This window comes from Vanessa cardui, chromosome 15 (genome assembly GCF_905220365.1).
Source record: "Vanessa cardui chromosome 15, ilVanCard2.1, whole genome shotgun sequence".
NCBI classification, from domain to species: domain Eukaryota; kingdom Metazoa; phylum Arthropoda; class Insecta; order Lepidoptera; family Nymphalidae; genus Vanessa; species Vanessa cardui.
In genome coordinates, this window is record NC_061137.1 from 10,767,088 (window position 1) to 10,794,311 (window position 27,224).

The 27,224-nt window shown below is 32.4% G+C and overlaps 1 protein-coding gene across 1 annotated transcript; it reads right to left on the bottom strand.

Moving 5' to 3' along the window:
• Nucleotides 1–4,488: 4,488 nt before the first annotated feature.
• On the bottom strand, nucleotides 4,489–22,432 carry LOC124535662 (indole-3-acetaldehyde oxidase-like). Its single transcript, XM_047111951.1, has 16 exons — nucleotides 22,155–22,432; nucleotides 21,458–21,627; nucleotides 20,283–20,443; nucleotides 16,567–16,931; nucleotides 15,682–15,905; nucleotides 15,074–15,176; nucleotides 14,839–14,966; nucleotides 12,926–13,216; nucleotides 12,023–12,310; nucleotides 11,445–11,938; nucleotides 10,470–10,653; nucleotides 9,926–10,121; nucleotides 9,063–9,829; nucleotides 8,487–8,679; nucleotides 6,494–6,604; nucleotides 4,489–5,562 (listed from the first exon to the last, which is right to left on the bottom strand). The coding sequence occupies exons 1-16, from the start codon at nucleotides 22,195–22,197 to the stop codon at nucleotides 5,492–5,494; spliced, it is 3,789 nt and encodes a 1,262-aa protein (XP_046967907.1). The 5' UTR covers nucleotides 22,198–22,432; the 3' UTR covers nucleotides 4,489–5,491.
• Nucleotides 22,433–27,224: the final 4,792 nt, after the last annotated feature.

A 27,224-nucleotide genomic window follows, 5' to 3' on the forward strand; every position in this document is an offset into this window, starting at 1 on the left:
AGTATATTTAATCGACATTTATGGATTTATTATTTTTCCTTGGCCAAGTTATTTTAAAGGCAACTACCGAGCCCTGACATGAGTAATTTTATTTTCTTTTATTCATAAGATTTAATTAATTTATAAATTTACGCGATTTTATGTTATCTTCCACATCATATTGGTAGCGAGGGTACAAACTGTCGTCAACTTTACGTCACCAATTTGTCACCAACTTTAGAAACTAAATGGGTACCCTGTGTCTCTCACCCTTCGAACTAGAATACAGCAGTTCTAATACTGCTGCTTGGTGGTAGAATATCTAATGAGTGGTAGGTCAGAAGGGCTTGCAAATGCAAAATCTCCATGTAAAACTTCTACTAATAGGATTATAAGTGGTAGTATTTGAGCTATATTACACGTATTTTAGTTACAATAACGTCAAATTGAAAAACACGTGTTATTTATAAAAAAGAAAGCGATAATAAAACCAAAAGGGATGTCTTCAGTGACAGTACCGTCACCGCCCCCAGACCAATGGTATCGTTAGCTAGAGGCAAATACGTCATATTTCCCCGCAATTAGAAAAAAACAGGCTTGTGATTATCGTTTTATAAAAAAAAGATTTATTTTAAATAATTCTAAATTACTTCATGTCGAGGGAAAGTGACAGGCTGTTTTTATTAGCTAATGTTAGATGTAAACTTGTCTGTTGGTTTGTCAAGTTTTCTTGATTCGATTTTTAAGATGTTAGTTAATTTATAACGATCATGACGTCATTTAAGTCAAGTGGGTATCTGTTTTTATTTTATTTTCAGCCTTATTAAATCCTATTTACGGTAAAAAGTTCTTGAACTCAGGAATATTTTTTGTTTTATGTAATTTAAATTTTTTTATTTACATTCGAAATTATGTGTTGCATAAAAATAAAAAAAATAATTATTTTTTAAACTATCTAGAATATTAGAAAACATTTGAATAATGATATATAAATAAATATTAGAATGATCTTATAGACAATGAAACAACTATTATAAAATAAATTTTCATTTCAGTTCATACTTATGTTTTAAAAATATTATTATTTAATTAATTTCGTGGTAAAAAGTTTCAGATTGTAGTTGAATTATATTTTAAATTAAGAATAAAAACTTTTCTTAAGCGTTCTATTACAATTTAATTCAAACTATGAAATTATTTACATTTAATTTACTTACAAAAGGTTGTTTTGTTCTGAGATTCCTTATCACCACTTTACATTAAAACGTCGGAAATAATTTGGTAACGTAACGTATAATGGAGTCTTACATTAACAGTCTGTAAATTTCCCGCTGGGCTAAGGTCTCCTCTCCCTTTGAGGAAATTTTTGGAACACATTCCACGCTTTTCTAATGTGGGTTGGTGGATATACACATATGGTAGATTTTTTATGAAATTAGACACATGCAGGTTTTTGTTGTTTTCTCTTCACCGCCGACCACGAGATAAATTATAAATACAAATTAAGCACACGAATATTTTGAATATTTGCATAGGTTTGAACCCGCAATCATTGGTTAAGATGCACGCGTTCTAACCAGTGGGCCATCTCAGCCATCACATAAATTTATACCATCGAAAAAAGTCTTATGTTAATAGACAAGATTCCTGTAAAGTAGGAAAAGTTTAATGTAGCATTATTCTATAATTCCCTTTACGACTAAATGGATTAGGATGAAATTTGTTCAAATAATGTCAAAAATGTTGCATATTCCCGTGGGATTCAAACATCATAAAAAATGTAATCCCCCATCTTTTATATTATGTGTACATATGTGAGTGTACGTGTATGTTTGTGAGAGTATATATATATATATATATTATAAATTTATGCAAGGGGCTTACGTTAATTTACTTTAATAGGACCTTTTAAAAGATTTGCTAAAAGAAAAATTGAAAAAGATACATCTCGTGTAGATTGTTGACTTATGACGTTTAATATATATATTATGTATGATAAGTAACGAATACTACCTTAATGTTTTTATTTTAATAATTACCATTTTATATTTGTCTAGATGATAGTTTATAACGTGTAATACGTCGTGTTACGGTTTGAAGGATGAATGAGGCAATGTAACTACACAGGGGACATAAAATCTTAGTTCTAATATTGATGATGATCGGTATTCGAAATCAATATTTATTTACCAAATTTGACAACCAACCATCAGGTGGTAAATTGTTCCAGCCACCTAGTATATCATAAAAAGAATGAATGAAAGAATATGAATGATTCGTATAACATGAAAAATCTAAATCAAATATACTTTAATCGAGGAGGTCATACAAGAATTTTTATAGTTTGTTGATTGAAGCTACCACAGGTTCGGGAAGCAGATTCTACCGAGAAGAACTGGCATGGAACTAGTATAAAACTAAAGTAGTTACTCTTTTTCAAAATAGACTATTGCACTTGTTTTTTCCACTTTATATTAATTATTATCTTCTTAAAGGTATTTGTAAGGTTTTAGCATATAAAGTAATAAATAAAATAAACAAATAACAAGGGTCGGTAAAATTGTTTAGTATGCCAAACGGACACCATATATTTTCCTAGCAAAGGAGTGAAGATATGATTTTTTTATTAGATCCCGTCAAACTAACGAATGGGGCGGGACTTTGAATATTTGATACCAATTGTTTTCCAATAATGTTTTTAAACTCTTTGTAGTGATGTAGGTAAACGCCTCATTTACCTTGTGTCTCGTTAAAAACTTTATAAATACGAAGTTTATCCAGTGTTTTCTTTCTTAAGATTCAAAACCATAGACACGGGCGATAAAAGTAAATTTAAACATAATCAATGAAATACAAACTTTTTACTTGTATTACATTCTTATTTCATTGTATTATAACTGGACGTTGTATTTCTCTATTGTTTTGAAGTTTAAAACCACTCCACCACTCATCAGTTATTCTACCGCCAAATAACAGTACTCAGTATTGTTGTGTTCCGGTTTGAAGGGTGAGTGAGCCAGTGTAATTACAGGCACAAGGGACATAACATCTTAGTTCCTTAGGTTGGTGGTACATTGACGATGTAAGGAATAGTTAATATTTCTTACAGCTTCATTGTCTATGGGTGATGGTGACCACTTACCACCAGGTGGCCTATGTGCTCGTCCGCCAACCTATACCATAAAAAAAGTCATTCTCACGTAATGGAGTGACAAATGTGTGGATGGATAATCCAAACTGTATTATTTATAATGTTAGGCATGTACACATAAGCAACGTAATTTATAGTAAGTCAGTATTGCACACAGTAGTACAGTATACCTACATTTTAAGCATTTATAGTAGTGGATTTTGTTTTACAGAAGTTAATTTCACGCTTGTCATTAATCATAGAGCAACCCCTTCACCGTCGCTGTTGACTTATATAATATAAGAAGCATTAATTCTAACTTAAACCCTGTTCACAATCACTTTGAGAGCGTGAAGCCAGCTGAGATATCCTCTCCGGCTGGTACCACTTCTCTCTCCTATCCAGGGTACAAATTGGAAAATTCCTTTGTAACAGGATCTATATTGTGCGTTTAAATCAGAGACGATATCTGGTATCGTCGCCGATTTTAATGTCTATCACGCCAAATGCTTGGATCTCTTACTACCGATTATGCTGATTCTGTTAATGACTTTATTTTAACATATGATTTGACTCAACTGGTTACCTCATCAATGCGAATGCCGAATATGGACGATTAAACACTTTGTCGCTGAAGGTGCTTCAAGTTATTGGATTATTTATTCCGTATTTTTGGCAGTTGGGAATATCAAGGTCGTTGTCGATAGTACACGCTCTGACTAATATCTTGTCTGGTTCTGTACAGTAGCGTACCAGCTTCTTCAGAGAGGCTCGAATTATCAACGATCAATCCTTTTCCGAACCGATAAAAGCCTGACTATGGTTTTGCATAGAGATATAGTATCGTTCTGCATTTTCTTTTACTGATCAAAGAATGATCCAAGGGATTGTTTGAATTAATCGCGGCTGCTCAATTTCAACTTTAGACATCGCATAGAATTTCGAAGCTTTTTCAACACCACCTAGATGTCCGAATATCCACAATCCATTTTCTGCCTCGCGTACGTAGGTTGTTACTCTCGGCATCTATTATAGGACCAGCGATATCAACTTGTAGTAGGGCTCAATGCAAGCCGCCCTGGATAGGCACCACTATCATGTCATCCACCTCATCTCGTGACATATTCTACCAACAAACAACTTCATTGCTGTGTTCCGATTTGATGGGTGATTGAGCCATTCTAACTACATAATAGTGGCATAAGGCATATAACAAATATTTACAAAATAATACAGAGGTTTTTCGCAATATCTTTATAGAGAAGAAGGTGAGATGAGGAAGAGAAGGGAAGCAGAAACAATAATTTAAGTATTATCTTATAAAGAAACAAAATTTATTTTAATTTACATAAATAATCAATTTTATTTTAAAATTATAGATGTATATATCTATACAATAATCATTCATAACAGAAATAACCCCATCACGGGCAGGCTGGACGACTACCATACACAACAGATCCGGTAATATCTACAAAGTTCTATCAACAATAACCCAAAAAAGAAAACCAATACATAACAAGACGAAAACATTTTAAAACTTTAATCCCAAAATTTTGTTTTTAACACTGTCTGAGAAGAAATTTATGCAGGCATGAACTACTAGGGTTCATTAAACGATAGGAAAATTTACCAAAGGCTTAACATTTTGTTTTATTAAGCATGTGAATCTTTGCCAAAAATATTGGATTAAATACAAGCAAAGTAACATTGAAGTGTCGGATGCTAATATTATGTTTATTATTCATCTCGTACTCAGTGGGAAACGTTGCGTGGCTTCTTTTATGTCTCAGAAGAATATCTGACGTAAGGATATCAATCAAATACTATATTTAGACACAATTTTGTAAGCTTATTATTTTCTTTTTATAAAACAGTTGTTTATGAAGAAGTTCTAATGGGGCATTCAATAATGATCAAAACTAAGGAGTACTTATCATCAATATAACACTAATCAAATTTGATTTTATAGTTTTCGACACCTTATATACCTCGCAATGAATATCTGGAAAGCACGATTCAGGAATGTGACATTGTTTTAAGGGCAATCTGTCCTTACTCGGCTATGACATACCCAATTAAAACAAAACAAAAGTATGACAAGTTGCTTTATAATCGCGTTACTTAGATCTTAGATTGATCAAGTTCCCAGACAATTTTTCTATCGTGGCTATTGCTTTCTTCCATTATTTTGATTTAATCTTAAACATTTAGTATCCAAAATCGTCCTTATGCTTAAAATCATCTATCTGTTCCTATATTTCTATTTGAAAGAGAGATGCATCACATACAAATGTGCTGTACCAAGTTACAGATAGTAGGGCTTCAATTCTACACGTGTTTGTTTAAATTCCATTTTTATTACGTTAGATATAAGGTGATTTATTTCAATTTGAAGTGCTCCAATTTATGCTCCACCGCCATGAATATTTTCTCGGTTGTGCACGGATTTTCTGAAATGTACAAAACAATGAAGAATACCATTCAGTATTTCGTCTGCAACTAAGTTTCATTAATTTCGTAAGGTATTAAGTATTAAAATTAAATTTATAATTTAGCGTTTAATATTTATTAATTTAAGGTCCAATTTTGTAAGATTTACATTATTATGGATAGTGTCAATGGTTCATGTGTCGTAAATATTTTATGAGTATGTGTGAACTAAGAACACATATAGGTAAGCATGTTCTTTAGATCAAACAGTGATATTGATTCCAAAACAATTTGCATATGACGCATACAAATCAGCGTCATATTTGTTTGTATTTGACTTAAGCATTTTGCAATAAGCAATGCATGGTATAAATAATTATAAGAATATTTTTATATTGCCTATATTTTACATACAGGAGCTAGGTCTGTCTGCCAATGAAAACGTTCCATAATTTTGTAATTTTTTCTGGTTAACAATGAACATTATAAAAATGAGTAATGTCTGTATAACAATAGTTTTGACAGTAGTTCAATAAAGTATCCGTATCCATCCGGAAAAATTGATTTGACTCTCATGAAAGGATGGAAAAGAGGGAAATGTTTTATTGTTAATATCCGTGCGGTTACACTTATGGTGAACTGACTACTCATCCCGACTTCGTTTAAAAGGTTTTTTTCTTATTGAAAGAATCATGAAATCTATACTAATATCATACATGCGAAAGCAAGTCTGTCTGTGTCTATCTGTTACGTTTTCACCGCTAAACAACTGAACCAAACTTGATGAAATTTACTATGAAGGAAATTGAATCCCAAAGACAGGACATACGCTCCTTTATTATATCCTGCTACATATATGTCCTGACGATCACACCCTTAAATGCGAGTTAAGCCATGATAAGAACTATACATAAATAAAGTCAATATTGCACAGATGTTATAATAACATACCAATGTTGATCCATTGGTCTTCATATCCTGCATCCAATCGAGCTGATCTCACCGCTTCACGGAGGGCGTGTGTGATGACGGCTGCGAGGCAAAAAGCGGGTTCACCGGTTGCTGAAACATACATAGCTTTTAATTACTATGTAAACTAGTAATTAGTGGATGTTAATATACAATATTTAAATAAATTTATATTTTAAGATCTTAATGATATTTTTATTTTTGCTTCAATTATTAATTAAGTAATATGGTACTTAAACACTCTTGATTTAAATAATTGTCATTAAAAAAATATATTTTTAAGTATAGCTAATCATTATTTAGGATTTCAATTTAATGTAACAATGAGTATTTGGGTAAAAGTAATGCTAAATTAACAATATCGTCCTGACCGAACTGTGTACAGTAGGGGTGTTTCTTACTCAATGATGCCAGAACGGCTGAACAGATCTGAATGGATTTTGGCACAAAGATAGATTATTGGGTTGTATGGAAGAGATAAGTCCGCCCTTGGTACAACACTCGAAATCAACATAATTTTTTGTTTTTCTTTTCTGTGTTTAAGCTAAGCTTCTTTATTTTTGTTTGTGGTGTACAATAAATTATATTTCATTCATAGTTGATTAATTATCGTCTGGAATAGCTCATACGATTATAATCCCTAATCCTTCTTTTACAAGAGGGTGAAGTTGCTGGCGCTGCAAATATATAGCAAAAGTGATAGCGACGAAGGCACTACGCGCGAATGTCAATCTGATTGTCAATTTATCTTTTTGTGCTCCAAACGTGTCAAGCCCACGAGAACGTTATTTTGCGGCCTAACCCATTACTAAATCTAATGTCGAATATATGTGACAAATGTTCAATGATCCTGAATTTATAAGGCTTCTATGTGCCAATAGAGCTGGTATAATTATAGAGAGTCAATATTTGTTGACCCTTTTCATTCAGTTTGGGTCTTGTTCTATTTATATCGAAATTTATGATCAAAGTGTTTATCATATGTACATATGACGACCAGTTATGATAGCTATACTGATGAGCAAATGGGCTGCGTGATGGTACGTGATGACCATCGCCATAGACAATTGGCAATGGACCACCAACTTTGGGAATTAAGATGTTATTTCCCTCATACCTGTAGCTACACTTCTTCTGGAACACAACAATACTGCTGTTTTGCGGTAGAATATCTGGTGAGTGGATGGTACTATCACCAAGGGATAAGGTCATATGTATGTAATTATTTGAATACATTTACCCAAAGAGGATATTCATACTAAGGACAAGGGTATCACGGATAATTGAAGCGTTGATTATATTCTTTAATGTTTTTGAACAATAGGTTTGATAACGATAAATGAACGGGTTCAATATCGTATAAAGGTGTATTTTACCGAAACGAAATAATGAGACACAGCGAACAGGGGATAGTGAAAGAGACCAAGCGGTTATATTAAACTTTTGTCTGATATTTATATTTTAATTTGCGATTATTGATTGGTATTAACATTTTAAGCTTAAAGATGTAAAATAAATCATTATTATCATTACATATGAATAAATATATGATCTGTCTTTGTATATATAACACATTTCTTGAATACATTTACAACAAAAGGAAATACGACAAATTTTTGTACATTTTAACGCCTGATCATAATTTTACTGCAATGTAACAAATAAACAAAATATTTTTGAGGTTATTCTTGGTTATATATACGAATTGATATATAAGGATTAAATGTGTATAATATATAAATTAAAATTCGAAAATTGATGTTCCAAATCCGAACAATCAATGTCAAGTTTTCATGTACGAACGGACAAATGTTTGTAAACGTCATTTTCAAAGATAATTGCGATAAAGAGTTTAACAAGGATTATACGTTACAGGATTAATAGGAATATTTCATCTAACATGAATGGCTCTTGGAACGGTTGTTTTAGTATCAAAAAGGATAGTGTGTTACTTATTAATAAGCAATTTTATTACCTTTCGATTGTAAAACTCCAACTGCATTGGTAGAGTTTCTTCTGAAATATATTCTGAAGTCAGCTGGTATATCTTTGATGCCAGGGGGTTTATATGTCCATGTGCGATCCGTTAGTAGTTTTCCGGTTTTCTCATCATAAACAATTTTCTCTGATGTCCAGTATCCTAATCCCATTACAAAGGCGCCCTCGATCTACGAGAAATACATATACAAAAATTTATTACACTTAAAAAAATTCAATTTATTTGGAAGGCATTTTTATTTGTCGATTGATATTAAAATCTATCATTGTGATATTATTTTTTATTTTGTAATGATAAATCAAGTAAACAAGATAAATATGAATGTAAAGTTTTCAAAATTATATATTTCTTTAAATTTTGGACAATAATTTAAAGCGTGAAAATATATTCTAAATGTGATTTAACGTTGCAAGTCTAGCAATTTGGGCAAAAATCAGCTCGATTTCCAAGATAAACCCTCGAAGACAGCGTTTTAAGTCGACAGTTTGAAAGAAAATCCCAGTTCAAAATTTGATATTTTTCCTCGACAGTTATTATATAAATTGGCTTTACCTGTGCAACGTCGATCTCTGGACTTAAGCTTCTACCAGTATCTTCCAATAGATCTACTCTTCGGACATCATGATTACCTGTTAAAATATCAACTTCTACTTCCAAAGCCACAACACCATAAATATCATAGGGCTTTATAGGATCCTGAGTGGAGTACATGTAAGTGGCTTGTAAATTAACTCCAGACATAAACGCTTCCGCTATAATTTCATTCCAAGAAGCATTAATCTTTTTATCTTTTATAGGTTTTAATCGATCGAGTAAAATTTCACAAGCTTTCATAGTAGCATAGGCTACACACTCGCTGCCTATGCTTCCACCGGTTGGCATACAGTTAGGCGATGTAAAACTGCTGGTTGGTTTAACACTAACTTTTTCTAACGGAATTCCAAGTGTATAAGCACATACTTGTGCTACCTTCGTATTAACACCCTGTCCCATTTCTGTTGCTCCATGTGTTATAACTACTGAACCATCTGCATGATAAATTGATACTAAAGAATTGAATGGTCCAAAATAAAACAATTCATAGGTCATTGGCATTAATTTAAGTGATCGTTTCCTCCAGCGATTAGATTTATTAAAATCTTCAACCTCAAGTAATCTCTTTTCATAGTCGGAATCTCTTTTGAGTTGTTCAATGAGTTCGGGAATTGGATTGTCTTCTTTTTTCATATTTGCTTGTCGAACTTCTATGGGATCTTTACCTAGCTCGTGGGCTATTTTTTCCATTATAATCTCAGGTATTGCAATACCTTCAGTTGAAGCTTTGAAAACAGAATTGTTCAGAATTAATTCAAGAGTACTTTAACATACACATACGAGTTATTGTTTGAGTATAATAATAACTAAAATTGACGTACCAGGAGCTCTACACCAAGTTGAAGAAGGCGTATCCGTAAGTGCGCCATACGCTTCAATGTGCCAGCGCTTTGATTCATAACAATTAGGAAGATGAGTGACAGTCATCACAGAAGTGTTCTCATTCTTAGAGCACCCGTTGTCTTGATAATAATTTATCTTTAAGTATTGTATTTCTCCAGTTCCATTTACTCCTGCCTAATTTTAAAAACAATTTAAATTATCATACACGAATCTTAGCTATAAGATTTTTTATATTATATAGTCTATAGACATTGGTGCTTAAGGCATATTAACATTTCCTAACATTACCAATGTATCACCAATTTTGGGAACCATGATACTATGTCCCTTATGCATAGTGTAAATTACACTGGCACTACACTAGCTAAGTGGCTGATGTAGTAGTTTTTACCAGTAGTAGAAGTACAGTACAGTAGTAGTACCACCAAGTAATTTAAACATTATGTTACAGTTTCCTTTAAGAATAACATGACGTGTTCACTGAATATAATATAAAAAAGATTTTTTTTTAGCAAAACTTACTTCAAATTTACAGTAAGTTGGTGCACGTTTTCCAATAATTTTCATATTTGTTTGAAGAGGTAAAATAAATCGACAAGGCTTTCCCTGTAACTGTGACACCATAGCCGCTGCGCATGCTATTTGTGAAGATCTGGTAATTTTTCCACCATAACCTCCGCCTATCCTGCGTACGATAACGTTGATACTGAAATAAGAAAAAACAAATATTATTTTATAATCATACTAATATATGACATTAAAACCTGTTTGATATGTGTTTATTTATTTATTTATTTAAGGAAAACAACAGCATACATAACCAAATAATAACATTAAAATACAGTATACGGAAAATAGAGCTAATTACAGTTTTCCATTGAATTATACAAACTTAATATTAGTTAACAAAAGTAGCAACACATAGTTATGATAGATAACATGTACAGGTAATAACAAAACAGATGAGTGGAAAATAACCAAAACTAACTAATAAAAAAAATATATTTATCGTAAACAGTGTAATTTGCATATTAATATAATTTGTTTCCCTAAACAAGAAAATTTGAATACCGTTTTATTATTTATTAATATAATACTGTCTAGTACACATTGCTATAATGTGGATATTTTAATTTCTTATTATCGAAAAACGGTTATAACGCGTGCATCTCAACCGATAATTGCGGGTTCTAACCCAGGCAAGTACCATTGAACATTCATGTGCTTAATTAGTGTTTATAATTCATCTCGTGATCGGTGGTGAAGGAAAACGTCGTGAGAAAATCTGCATGTGTCTAATTTCATAGAAATTCTGCCACATGTGTATTCCACCAACCCGCATTGATACAGCGTGGTGGAATATGTTATATAAACCTTCTCCTCAAAGGGTGAGGAGGCTTTAGCCCAACAGTGGGCAGTGGTAATTTACAGGCTGCTGTTGTTGTTGTTATAGAAAGAATTTAAAATGTAGGAATTGCTTATCAACAAATATTTTACCTATTCACAGGTATTTTCAAACATTCAGCAATAGCAACATTCGTCAAGTCAAGCCATTGTGTTGAAGAATAAACTTCGAAGCCATCTTCCGTTGGTTTAACAACACATGTTTGTGGTTCCATGTAGTAATGATACTGCGCCTCAAAGATCACTTCTTCACTAATAATTTTCTTAACGTCATTGCCAATATCAGTTGGTTCTACCATTTTATCTAAAGATATTCTTTCTTTTTCTGTTGACATTAAAACATCCTGAACTGTTAGAAGCGGTACTTTGGTAGATATTGATTCATATTTTATTTTTACAAGTTTAGCAGCATTTGTTGCGATTTTCTCCCTGTTAGCCACAATTATGCCAACAGCTTGACCGTTAAATTTTACGACTTTCGAGCACAGGATTTCCTCCTCTGAATGCAATATGGCATTAATAGGGGTAAAGTTATTTTTTCCGGGTATATCTTTAGCAGCGTAAAAAGCTATGACGCCTGGAATCTTCTGAAAAACATTTAAATAAATTTGTTATATTTTGGTTAGTTTAGTAAATATGAAAGTGGAGTTCTAGTTACAGAATCTACTCACAAAAGCGTCCGTTGTATCAAAACCGGCAATAGCACTACCCGGGTTAACATCAGCTGTCACAAAGGCACCAAAAACTTCATTCGTTTGTGATGGCAAGTCATTGGCAAATGTACCCTCGCCACTACATTGAACCAATGCCTCTAATTTCGGCACGGGTTTGTTTAATGGCCAAACACTTTCATCTGTATCGTATGATTGCATTCCCTTTGAAGTGTGTCGCTTAATAACGTCTCCACCAGAACGATATTTTTTATCCATTTTTGTTTCGGGACATAAACTGAGAATCGCCTAAAACATTTTTATGTTTTCAGAAATAAAAAAAAAATATATTGATATATTTAGTATTAATTTTCCATTATTTTTAAAATTATAAAATAAACGTTACATAAAAAGATCGTTAATTTAAATACATAAATCGTTTAAGAAGTATCGATTAAGGTTAAAGTATTACGGAACTGTCGAAATATTTAATTTATTAAGTTTTTATTTTTAAGGTTAAGTCATATAAGTATATGACCTCTTTTCGAGGATTTTGTTTTGATTTATAGTGTGCAGTCTCAAAAGGGAATTAGTTTCACATCATTAATATGACTTGTCTTAAAAATGTCGTCATAGAAAAAGAACCATCTATTAATATCGTAGTAGAGAAATCTCTGGCTCATTTTATAATAAACTCTGTTAAATTGTGAGTTGTAAAAAAGGCACAATAATAACCTACATATTTCATACACCAAAAATTGATCATTTATGTTATTAAAAGTTATCAGAGCATGTAGAAAATATGGTATTTAAATACCATTAAATTTGGGTCATTAGGTCTTTGATTCTCCCACCTCTGTCATGATTATTAATTAAAATACTATTTAAATTTCCAAAATTCAGTATTGTATTTGAAGTCTTTACCTTGTAATAAAGAGACACAGCTAATAGTTTTCTATATTCAGAAGATGGTTCTGGCGGCGCTGAATCTGGATCAATTTCTCCGTACAAAGTTTCAAGAGCTTTTTTCAATACATCATCAGTAAAAGGATCTTTATCCTTTAATAATTCTTCAGTTTTAGTAGCGTGAACGAATTTCGGATTAACATTACCATAAACAATTTTTGCTTTTTCAATTACACTTTGATCATGTTTTAATTTAAAAAGAAATCCAGCATTAATAATCGCATGTGCGTTTTGAGATCGGGGCATAATCTGAAAAAAAAAGATACATACAGTTTATTCTTGAGACCGACACTCTATTACTGCTACATGTTATTTTCAACCGACTTCAAAAAGGAGGAGGTTATCAATTCGTTTGTTACCTCATAACTGTTTACTGGGTGGACCGATTTTGATAATTTTTTTTTGTTTGAAAGGTAGTGCTTCCCGTGGGGTCCCATTTTAATTTTATTTTTTTCCGATGGTGGTATCCGTACGAAAACGACATAAGTCTTAAATTTGCACTATGTATGTGCGCGATAAATAGGTGAATAACTCAAAATTGGTTGGCACAATTTTGATGATTCTTTTTTTATTATAAAGGATATACTTTAAAGGTAGTTTGGTGAAAGTTTGGTAAGGTTTTGAGCACAGGTTCCATGACAAATTAAGGGAACGGGAGGGAACGGAACAATTCTGAGGAGCACGATAGAAATACTCGGTCGAATCTTTTATTTATGGCTTACTTGGATATTTGAATCACCTTCCGGGACGTGGTTATGTTCATGTAATTGTCATAATCGAATATTATAATCAACTAGCGACCCGCCCCGACTTCTCACGGGTGCAATACTGATACTAAATATACTAAAGAATTTGTTTATTTGCGACATCACATTGCAAACTTCTAAAATTGTCAGTGTTTCTTTACTATATTGTTCATGTATTATATACACAAACCTTCCCCTTGAATCACACTAGCTATTAAAAAAAACCGCAACAAAATCCGTTGCGTAGATTTAAAGATATAGGGACAGAGAAAGCGACTTTGTTTTATACTATGTAGTGATGGAACTCTTATACGGCTCACAGTTAGGGGGCGATATGGGGCAGAATTTCTTACTATCTTTAATCAAATTTTGTGTATTTGATGTGATGTCATATGATGTACGACATATATTAGCTCTTTTTCAAAGTTTTTTGCTGAGTTCGATTACAGCTCTTTCGAGGGGATCCTTATAGTTTATGCCGCATGACGTATTAAAGCCGCATTTTCGAAAGTCTATTTTTACTTTATTCGAAAGTTTCTTTTGAAACTGCCCCCGAAGTAGTTTCTGATTTATATAAATGGCACGCTTAATCTATACATATTAAGAAAAAAATGTTAGTCTGCATCAGCTTCACTTAAAATCAAAAAAAAAATAAAATTTTAACAAAAAGAAAAACCGACTTCAAACAAAACACTATTTTAAAACAAATGAATATGCACTAAAAAGTAATAAAAATAATTGCGTATTCAACATATTTTTTAGAGTCCTCCTAAATAAAATAAAATGAAAAATATTAGACTACTTAAAAGTCGATTTACGATTATATAATGTAATTATAATTCATATTTAAGATAAAACTAGATCCCTTTGTTTACAAAAGTAAAGTTAATATTAATTGCTTGCTAATTAGATTTTATTTTAGGATACCCTATGATTGTTAGATATTAAATACAGCATTATTTTTTAGTTTTGATAGTAAGCTGGCCATCTCTCCACATCTTGTTTGCCGATAATGTAGGACATTTTTTAGCGAGGTGGATGGTGCTGCCTAAGATCAGGATGGCTGGCGTTCTATGGGAAGGCTTTTGTCTAGGCTGAAGAGTCAGGTAGTATTAAAGTACTTACTTTATATGTTTTGACGAAACAACAGTGCGATAATGGCGGTAACATAACATTCACAATGATTTTACCCTTCATGTCAAGTTTAAGAAAATCCATTAAAGTCACGGTGTTCAACTTATTGGGAGCATCCGCTAGAAAAAGCGAGTCATTAAATAACTTTTTTAATTAAAATCATAAAATATATATTTAAAACATCGAGTCGTAATTTTAAAAGTTTAAATCTTGATTGGAACTTTACCGATAGTTATCATGGCTCCAACAGTTTCGAAAAGTAGGAAGAGATCAGATGGGAACTCATTATTAACAAACTTCATATATAAATTTCCTCCAATAGTACCAATCTGAAATTAAAAAGGCTTTAAGTAGTGTCACTTTGTCATTTAAATTCGACGAAATTGCTATTATATGCTTAAAATAGTTTCACTCAAAAAAAGATTTTTTTTTCTGCTTAACCTATTTTTGTTTCCCTTGTGTAAATATATATTTATATATAATTTAATATGTTGTATCAAGAATGAACGTGCCATTTTTTAATAAATATGCAAGCGTGAGCCTTGCTCATATTATTATTTTTTTAAAATAGTGAATGGTATTTAAACTATAATATTTAAAAAGGTTAGTCAATTCAAAAATAACATAACATAAAACTGATCCTTTATTCACGTTTATAATATTTAATTAATTTTCTTTAAATGCTGGTTCCATGTTGATTATTAATAAATAATCAACTTAACAACTATATCAATATATTTTTTGTAAATAAAAAAATGTATTTGTTTTAAGTGTTGCATTGTACATTCGACCTTTTGCTGTTATACCTTAATAATATCTTTTCTATTTACTTACATTTCTGACAGGTACATGCGCAACCAAATCCATATGATTATGAAATTCTTTCAAATATGCAAAATCATCATTTTCATTTGCTAATTTAATAAAAATATCCATCATATCTGATAATGTCATACCAGCTCCTAATATTAAATTTACATCTATTGTGTATCCCTTTAATTCAGACACGTTGAAAATGTCTATTACGTTCTTTGGGTATTCTGTTATATGATATACACCTATAAGAGATCAATCCTTTAAAAATGTACACATTTTAATAATAATATAGTAACTAAATATTGGACAACATCACATACATTACTCTGATCCCAATGTAAGCAGCTAAAACACTTGTTATGGAAATCAGGAGTACAAACGGTAAACAAACACCCATACCCAAGACAAAATACAAAAGTAATGAACTTTTTCTACATCAACTCCGGGAATCGAACCCGGGGGACCGCGGATTGGCGTACCCAAGAAAACCGGTGTACTCAACTACACACTACTCGACTACGGAGGTCATAATTTTGAAATTGAGCTAAATCTGGAAGCCATTAACGATCGAATTGATTGACATCAATTCACATTCATAAACATATACATGAATAAATATATATACTGTGGAACTACTCTGTAAGAGAAAACCCGAACCTCATTGTAGAAAACGAAGTTACTAGGTTTTTTTTATGGTATAGGTTGGCGGACGTGCATATGGGCCACCTGATGGTAAGTGGTCACCATCACCCATAGACAATGACGCTGTAAGAAATATTAACTATTTTTTACGTCGTCAATGTGCCACCAACCTTGGGAACTAAGATGTTATGTCCCTTGTGCCTGTAGTTACACTGGCTCACTCAAAATAATCCAATATTTGCCAAAAATTCATAATTTTACCTTGTCCAGTATTACCAGCGATCAATTTATAATCATGGTATTCCTCTATCGCTTTGAACACATCACTTAAGCTGTAAACCTTAAACCACTTGTGATTTCCACTTTCCACAGCTATCATTTCATTATTACTGGATTTATCTAAGATACACCAATCGTTCTCTTGAGTGCATTTTACAGGACACGTTTTAAAGAAACCCAAGTCTTCGATGTCCTGTAGTTTATTTAGTAAACTGTCATCGGCATCTGTTGCGAAACTTTTAAACGCGTCTGCTATTGGTCGATATCCTGTACATCTGCATATATTGCCAGCGAATGAATTCTCAATTTCTTTTGAATTTACTTTTTTATTCTTTGATTCGTAAAGACTGTAACAATAAGTTATTTATTAAATTTGTGCTATTTAGTACTTATTTGAAACCAATCATTTTTTTTATGTAAAGGGGATATTTTTTGCCAATATTGTCCAGTTATTGCTAAACGTGAATCTTAACCAAAATGTCCATATTCAGCGAACCTAGTCAAGTAACAGTGACATCTTGAGATCTGAGATCTTAATTGATGTGTGGAACTATATATATATTAGCTTTTCAGTTATGTTAAGAGTGGGTATGTCAATAGTCTAAGCCCTAAGGGTACAGGATCGATCCTGATATGATATCTCCTAAGCTATGGAGAAAATAATAAATATAGTTAATATATCACAATAAAAAAAAGTAAAGTAACAGCCTGTAACTTTTCCACTGCTGGGATAAGGCATCTTCTTCCATTAAGGAGAGGGTCTGGAACATGTTCTAATGCGGGTTGGTGGAATGCACATGTGGCAGAATTTCAATGAAATTAGTCACATGCAGGTTTCCTCACAATGTTTTCCTTCACCGCCAAGCATGAAATGAATTGTAAATACAAATTAAGCACACATATATATAGTGGTGCTTGCCTGGATTTGATTCCCGCAATCATCGGTTAAGATGCACGCGTTCTAACCACTGGGCCATCTCAGCTCTAATTATTATTTATCATGTCAATTTTATTTTAAATTTGTCTGATTTTGTATTTTTATTACTAGCAACATAATTATCACGATGCTTGTAATAAGATATAATCTCTTAGGATTTGATGTCAAGAACACAATTCATGATATTTCTTAGCACAAAGTGGTATATTTAGACCTAATAATAGCCTTAGTGTATAGGTGCGACGTTATAATAACATCCTGCTTGGTTTTTATAAAAAATATATGTTTTTCTTGAACAGATAACCATTCACGTTTCACAATTCAAATTATTATTAAAAAAATGAATTTAAAACTACTTAGAAGTTGTTTTTTAGACAATTTTCGTTGTCATGAGTCAACCAAATTTCATTTTTCCCGGGTCATGCAAGCAGGCACAAGAAAAATTAGTTCTGTAACGACGTAACCAGTAATCCTGAGTAATTTTTTGTGATGGTAGGTATATAACTCTTATAACGTACATTTTCCCATAGTTAAGACCACTTTTCAGTATTTAGGAATATTCCACCACTCTACTCCAATGCGGGTTTGTGATTTACAAGTGGCAGAATTTCGTTGTAATTCAAATCAGGTTTCACGAATTATAAATACAAATTATGCATATGAAAACTCACTAGAGCTTGTCCGGGTTGGAACCCGCAATCATTTGTTAAGATATGCTGGTTCCATCCACTAAGCCATCTCGGTTTTAATTTACAATATAATAATGTTCGAGGAACTGATTAAAGCTGTTAGTCGATTATCTTAACCTTCCTTATTGTGATCATAGTCGCTTCGAAATCCTTGACCCTAGCACAAAGACGCGAATAAGTACTAGTAATTGAAGTTGTTCATATAGAGTCATTTAATTATGTCTGATGTAGAACAACAACGGAGCTATGAGAAATAAAATAAACATTTACAACGACAAATTAAAACACGATTTGAAATCACTATTAAGCTTTTTAAGCCATTATGCTAATTTTTTAGTAGTCCTCCAAAATATTAATGTGATTTGTGTGTCTGTATAGCAGACATTCTATGATTGTTTTTCTAATAATTATTGTGAAACATTACCCAACCGTCTGTGAATTGAATATTTGTTTAATGTCGTATATTTTTTTCCACAACGTCGACGACCTTGAACATTTGTTTTTAAGATGATCACATCGATCAACATTCTGTGGTTTAGAGAATGACTAGTTGATTTGGCAGTACATTATTTTAAGAATATTATTTATAGAATTTTGTATTTTTTATCCCTCTCATGAAACATACAGTACACCATAACTTAGAGGTAGCATGTTAAGTACGCCATCACAAATTAAATTACCAATATTTATTTCTTCTGTGAATATAATCTTTACACTAAGGTAATAACGTGTAATATAATGTAACCCAATATATTCGACAATTTGAAACGTCATTTTACTTTCTCGGGTTGAACTGATCCGAGAATCTATAGCGGCGAATAGCGTCGAATGGCGCGATAGGGAGCTCTTTCTATTTGTTGTGTAAATCGTCAGTAATCGGTTTTAAGAATGTTGCCGATGCTATATCTAAGTTGTGTCGTACTATACATTTAATTGAACTGAGATTTAAAATAAATACAAAATTCAATGAAATACAAAATATGACATTGTATAAAATGTGCTTCGATAATTTATATATCTTGATAAACTATTGCACTACAAAAGAAGAAAGAAAGAATTGGACCAACTCAAGATAAGACAATAAGTTTTGGTGTAAGTGAGAGATATGCTTGATACTTGCCAAACGTCGTAACTGCAGTTGGCCACTATTTTCAATTCAATTCTTAGTTTAATGGCTTATAGTAGTGTCAACAGGGCACAGATTATTTCGCCAACGTTACATGGAGAGGACACGAAAGATTGGTACGATTGAGGAAAGGCCACTACTTTTTTTCGACACGTTCACTTTGATGCTCAGCTTTGACGGTCTGGACATATAATTCTATACAATGCTTAAACAAAGTTAACATATAAATGCCATAAAAATCTGGCATTTTCTTGGGATATTATTAGTAACAGTCAAAAGTTTAAAATCGTTGGTCTGGTGAAGTTTTGCTCAGTCGTGCTGGATTTACCATCACATGAGATTGTGTGTGAAAGGGATAGAGTGCACTTTTGTACTATAATACTATGCTTTGCATAAGCGTCTCTTAAGAATTATTATTATGGCCAAAGTTCTAACAGGTAAATCCTGAAATATACAGAATGGATTATGAACAGCTGTAGTGTTCCGCTGTGTGTACTGCACTTTATTTAAAGCGGTCTTCTACATATTATCATGAGATTTATGGAAAGCTTCTTGAGATTCGTAAAAGATAAGATTTTGTTTATCGATGGTTTTTACAGGAATTATAATAACAAAGAGCAAAAATTACAAACAAAACAATGTATTAATCTTCTTTCTCCCTCACTCGTATTCTATCGTATTATAAAAACTAGCGACCAGCCCCGGCTTTGCACGGGTGCCATAATGATACTAAATATACTACAGAATTTATTTCTTCATTTACTCCATCATATTACAAACTTCTAAAATTATCAGTGTTGCTTTACTATATTGTCCGTGTATAATAAAAACTGCATCAAAATGCCTTGCGTAGTTTTAATGATTTAAGCATACAAAGGAACATAGGGACAGAGAAAGTGACTTTGTTTTATACTTTGTAGTGATAAAATACCTCATAAAGCTTTACCTGTACATATTCATTACCCATCCGGGGGTACAATAACCACACTGGGTGCCATTGAACTTTGCCAGCCTTTGCTGAATTTCGTGATAGCCAATTGTTCTGTTCCCAATACCTTCTACGGTTGTTATCTCCCAGTTTTGACATGACAGGATCGATACAAGACACTGAAACAATTAAACTTTTGAAATAATCTCTTACATAAACCATGTACAAAAACGAATAAATTATAGTATACTAGTAATCCGCCCTGGCTTCGCACGGTTGCCATGCTGATACTGAATATACCGCAGAGTGCTATGTTAAATACTATGTTCACAGTTTTTCAGCCAGTCTCTACTATATTGTGCATGTATTATACATATAGCTCTGACGGTTGAAACAATATCTCTCAACAACTATCTCTTGAAACACTCTATGTATTAAAAAACGCATCAAAATTCGTTGTGTAATTTTAAGGATCCAACCATACATAAGGACAGACAGCAGTAAACGACTTTGTTTTATACTATGTAATTGTTTATTTAAGCAAAAAACTTTATTGATAAAAAAGCGGATTTAAAGTTGGATCATTCTCAACTAGTCAACCTTATCTGAACAGGAATATCTGAAGGCAGTTCCGTATATAGAAATATCATAAATGTGAAAGTATTTCTGTTACCTCTTTACGCTTAAATTGCTGAACCGATGTAGATGAAATTTGTCATGGAAATAATTTCAGTCCAGAGAAATGACATGAGGCTTTTTTTCTAAAATCTCAACTCGAGGGGGTAAAAAAAGGGTTTGTGTTGTGGGTTAAAACTATACTTACTACACACATATACACGTAATATTATTATTATTTTATAATTAAATTATTGTTGATATTGATTGGCGTTTATGATTATATGCAGGTGATTTTAAAGTTGTTCTCAAATAACGACCTCCTAATATATAAATATTTGATATATTTGGTAAATCAAACACTACTACCGGCTTGGAATAGAAAAGACTTGACCTAAAGAGAATTGATACAAGTATTATTTTGAATGTTGAGCACAAAATTTAATAACGCTTGCCTGGGTTAGATTTAAAAGAAAAAAAATGTTAAGTTTTAAATATAAATAAGTTATATTCTAATTGATATAAATTGCGATAAGGGAACTCCCTTCGGTTATTAAACGATTATATTTATTACTCACGGAATTAACAGAAAATAATTTTATTTCATTCGTAGGTGGTAACGGGGCTCGCACAGCAACGATACATGCCCCACATCCTCCCTCTTGGCACATCACTTTAGTGCCCCGGAGATCTGCGACGTTCCTTATGAACTCGTTCAACGATACATCCGGGCCGTATCTTCCATCAGCTAAATTTAGAAAAAGTATTTTTAAGGTTTTTTTTTTTTTTAATAATGAACTGCGGTCTATAGTAATAGTATTAATGCAATTGACATTCCATTAAAATATTGGTTGTGCAGCGTGGTTTAAGAAGTTTCAAAACTTTCTTATGAAAAAGATGCTGTAGCCTTATAATTTGATTAGCAACTATTTATATTGAAATAAAACAATTATTGTTGTTGTCTTCATTAAGAATACATATATTATTTAGTCGACACAATATCGTAGTTTATACAAAACGTAGTTTGTCTATTTAAATTGAAAATAGCCTTTAAATGTGTAGGACATTATAGTTGTAGTATAGTTTTTATTTGTTGGGCTTAGAGCATAATTCAACACGCACCGTGTCGGATCGTATCATATATTAGATAGATTATTACATGTCCAAAATTTGCGGGAACCGTGTATCATTTTATAAGTATAATAATAAAGATTATATTGTTATACCGTAAAATTATTTGATAGTAATTCTAATAAATAATTTATATTTACTTACCTTCATATTGTATGTCATTAATTTTAAAAACAATTTTCGACATCGCGTAAAATATTGTCACTGTACTTGAGGCTGAATAACACAATACCTACGTGCTTAACAAATTAAAAATAAATAAACACTACTTCAGTTTAAGTCACAGATAAATATACGATAAAAAATCGTAAGCAAATGATAGAGTAATCTTATCTTAACCTAAATCAATTGAAGATTAACGAATTAAAATTGCAATTCTATAAATTGAAAATCGATTTAAAAAAAAAAATCATATTGTAAAAAAACTGTGCCTTTTTAAAAAAAAACAATAAAATTTTATATGATATTCTTAAGCGCGTTTATGTCAGTCGACTTTCCGAAAGCAAATGCTGTCAACATATTAACAGATCCTGCTTATAATGATAAATAATGATATATTTTGGTCATACAATTCACAGTTAAAGCGTGTTACACACGAGAAAGACACTCTAATATTTTATCTTAAGATATAATATCTCTCGCTTTACAGTTCAAGGAAACATTACATTCGGTTAGATAATATTTTTTTTCGTTTAAGAGTGAAAATGTTATCAGATGCGGAATACATAATAACAATTTATATTGATAACAAAATCCACATACACATATATTAAAATTTAAAAACATAATATTTTGTAATAGGCTGATTATAATTAATTCAATTATGGAACGCTTAGATATGAATCGATATATAATTTTTTTTTTATGATATTGATGGCAAACAGAGGCTCACCTGATGGAAAGTGACTACCACCGCCCATAGGCTGCTGCAACACCAGGGGGCTTGCAGGTGCGTTGCCGGCCTTTAAGAAAGGAGTACGCTCTTTTTTTTAAGGTTCCCATGTCGTATCGGTTCGGAAAAACCGCCGGCGAAAGCTGGTTCCACAAAGTGGTTGTGTGAGGCAGAAATTGTCTAAGAAATCGCGCTGTTGTGGATTTTCAGACATCAAGGTGGTGCGGGTGAAACTTAGAATTTTGACGAGATGTCCGAAGGTGAAATTCAGCAGCCGGGATTAATCTGAACAATTCCTTGGAACATTCCCCGTGAAAAATTCGGTAGAAGATATATCTTGATCGATGCTTATACTTAGATAATTAATAAAATGTTTTCAAACGAAAGAAATATTTTCATACATTATCATAATATTGTACTTGTGTACAAATTTAAGGAAATATATTTTTTTTAAATATCATAATACAAGCGGAGATAACTCAGTGTTTAGAACGCGTTCATCACAGTCGATGATCACGGGTTCAAAACTAGAAGAATTTTTCATGTGCTTAATTTGTGTTCTCATGCTCGGCGGTGAAGGATCATCGTGAGAGAGAGAAATTTGACACATGAAAGTTGCATGTGACAAATTTCCTTAAAATTCTGCCGCATGTGTATTAATAAGACAGCATTGGAGTAGTGTGATAGATAGAATAGAAATAAGCTCCAAAGTTTTCTTTGTAAAAGTAGACGAAGCCCAACAATGAGATATAGTATTATATTTATTTAGTGCTTTTCTGTTAATATGGTGTGCAGGTTCGGCTTATAAGTTAGCTGATAATCTAGTGAAGAAGTGTATTCTTTTGGCTTTTTCATTAGGCAGTTTTCAATTAGAAATATAGCAAATCGTGAATTGATAGTCATACTTGTTAATTTTAAAAAGAAACACAGTTAATATATCAATACTCGAAAATATATATTTTCACAAATACGTACTATTATTTAGTATTAAATATAGGAAGTTGACAAGAAAATGTATGTATAATATTAGGCTTACATTATGGAAAGTGACTAGCATCACCCATGGACATTTAATAGACCGGCGAGTGCGGTCTTTTCTAGAAAGTTCCCAAGTCGTATCGTTTCGAGATACCGCCATCGAAAATTGGTCCCACAGAGTGGCTGGCGAGGCAGAAAATGTCTGAAGAATCGCGATGTTATGGATTTTTGGATATGTAGGTGGTCCAAGTGAAATTGGGAGTGAAAGTTTGTTCAAAGGTTAAATGCAGCAGCTAGAATTCATACAAACAATTCCTCGGAATATTGCCCGTAAAAAATGCAGAGTTAACCAACATTTATAATCAAAGCCAAATAATCGAGCAGGTTTGAAAGGGCTTGATCGTCGTTCAGTAATTCGATCGAATGAATTTCCACTTGCTTAATTCGGTTGTATAATAATCATCACGTGGTTCGTGGTAAATGAAAACCTCATAACGATATTTGCATTAATATAACTTTAGTGAAATAGTTCCATAGGTAACCACAAAATCTCAAAAGACTGATATGATGGAATTGGATTCAAACCATTTCCGCAAGGAGAGAAGAGGCCTTAGTCCACTGTGGACCTATTTCACAAGTATGAAAACACAAAATTATGTGTCCTTGAATTAGATATTAATGTATACACAGAATTTATTTATTCCATTTTTAGCTTCATTATGTGAAGCTAAGTTTAACAACGCATGTTTAACTTGATTGAGTTATTATACGGTCTGTTGAATCGTTGGGTAAATAATTACACCTTCATGTTATAGAATTTGCAAGTACATCTTATAGGGCAGTTTGTTCCCGAAGATTGGAGTACGATGTTACGTTTCGTTTTGCTGTGGCTACTATAAGAAGCAGCGCACTTGGTGATGTAAGTTTGCAATGTTTTTAGCTTTAAATAATTAATATAATACATATAAAAGTTGTTTTTTTTATCATCAGGATGAAGATGAAAAAATTCGAATACAAAATCTGATGTTATATGTATTATAACTATAGTTAGATTATCATCTATGTCACGAGATTTTAAACTCTCAAATGATAGTGAATTCAAGTCACAATAAAACAATTTTGATAATAATATTTTAATTAGATAAGTTTATAGTTTTATTGACCCATCCCGGCTTGGCACGGGAGCAATATTAAAACTAAATATACTACAGAATTTGTTTATTTACGACATCTTCTTCAAACTTCTAAAATTACCAGTCTTTCTTTATTAGGTATATTGTCGTATAATGTACAAAAACCTTCCTCTCGAATCACTCTATATATATATATATTAAACAAAACGGCACCAAAATCGATTGCATAATTTTAAAAATCTATGCATATATATGTAGGTACTAACAGTGGTAAGCGACTTTGTTTTATGCTGTGTAATGATGAAATTGAAATTATTTTCAATAGATTATAATTTATCACAAACAATGCATTAAATGGTAAGGAACTATTTTATGATAGAGATAATGCTTAATTCAACATCATCAGTAATGTTCTATCAGAGTTGGTATCATACGTCATCCTCACCTTTAGCACAGCAAGCATCTGACTGCAAGCAATGATTGGGCGATCTCCCCTCCCAAAGATATTTCAGGTACTTTCTACCAAACCTCTATGCCTCACCTATGGTTTTTTTAAATATATTTTAATAGAATAGGCCTTTGTCTTTCGTCTCACCTGATGGAAAGTTTAGATAAAGGCGAAGGTGGTACATGCCCATCCAAAGAAAACCCGTTCACTCTACTCTTAAAGGCCAGTTCCAGTGTTCAACTTATTAGTAAAAATAGGCACAGGCAGGACGTTCCATACGGCGACTCTCGCCAAAAACGACCTGTTAAACCGTTTAGTTAGTTTTAGTTGGTATCGGGATTATCGAAGAGGTGACCCTCAAAACGCGACGCCCAGATAGCATTGGCAAGACGGACCTGCACCGTATTACGCTATTCAATGCGATTATCGTAGCCTGTCTGTGTTATAATTTTATTAGGGTGAAATTTACTTATTTATAGCCCACTCGAATTTGAGTAAGGCTTAAAATATACATTCGATTTTGCGAATTTATAAGTTAACGGCGTTTCATGTAGTTGAGTTGGAATTAAATATTTAAGTTATGTTTCAGTATTCGGATGCATGTGTCATAGGTCACTTTCTAATATGACATGATCATGTTATGCATTGAGTTTGTTTAGTCCTTACATAATATCTTCGATTGCATTTCGAAGGCAATTATGTAATCCATACAGCATTTTAAAATAAAATAGAATTTATTTCCAAACTCAATTTGCAATTTACATTTTGTTTTCCTTTCATCGTCGAATTAAATAATACCAACTAGTTTTACCCGCCCGCTTCGCTGGCAGCAAAATATTTTTTAAAATTTTTATTTTCTAATTAATTATTTATCATTAACAATGACAAATAATAAAGGAAGAAGTCAAGAAACACGAGAGATCTAATTAAATACAAAATTATTTCATTTCATAGTCGTCATCTTCTTCGATGATGTTAATCATTATACGATACGCATAAAAATCTATACAATTCTCTTCGAAGTCACAGAGCCTGTCGTAAGATTAGTTTGATACAGTTTGAGATGACATCCATCTTCTGCTCGCTGAAGAATTGGAGAATCGTTGTCATGGTCACATGATCGATATGTTTTGGCGAAGCCTTGCTTGGTTTTGGCTTGCTTAGTGATAACAATATCTCTTTTTGTAATTTTTGTCCCGCAAATTACTAAGTGTCCTTGCACTTTAAGTGTAGATGCGAAATTATTGTATTGTACAATATTTCTATCCACACACATGCCAAATGATGTAATTTGAAAACATGAATTTCATTTTGTAATATGAAATGAAGAACTAAATACTTAGGTAAGAAGAGGTTGTGGTGGTTCAACAACTTGTGGTAACTTGTGGTGGTGGTTTTTTTTTTATGTTATAGGTTGGCGGACGAGCATATGGGCCACCTGATGGTAAGTGGTCACCATCGCCCATAGACAATGACGCTGTAAGAAATATTAACTATTCCTTACATCGTCAATGTGCCACCATGTCTCTTGTGCCTGTAGTTACACTGGCTCACTCACCCTTCAGACCGGAACACAACAATACTGAGTACTGTTATTTGGCGGTAGAATAACTGATGAGTGGGTGGTACCTACCCAGACGGGCTTGCACAAAGCCCTACCACCAAGTAAACTTTGCCAATTGAGCAGCAAATACCGGAGTGTTTTTAAACTTTATAGCGTGACAATATGGGCATACTATATTCATTGAGCCAAAGATAACATC

Excerpts from the sequence above, each read along its gene's own strand:
- LOC124535662 (XM_047111951.1), bottom strand. The coding sequence starts at position 22,197 with ATGTCGAAAATTGTTTTTAAAATTAATGACATACAATATGAAG. Across the intron at positions 16,932-20,282 it reads TGGGTAATGAATATGTACAG|TCTTTACGAATCAAAGAATA; the intron begins GTAAAGCTTTAT and ends TTATTGTTACAG. Across the intron at positions 13,217-14,838 it reads GTTTCGTCAAAACATATAAA|ATTATGCCCCGATCTCAAAA; the intron begins GTAAGTACTTTA and ends TTTTTTTTTCAG.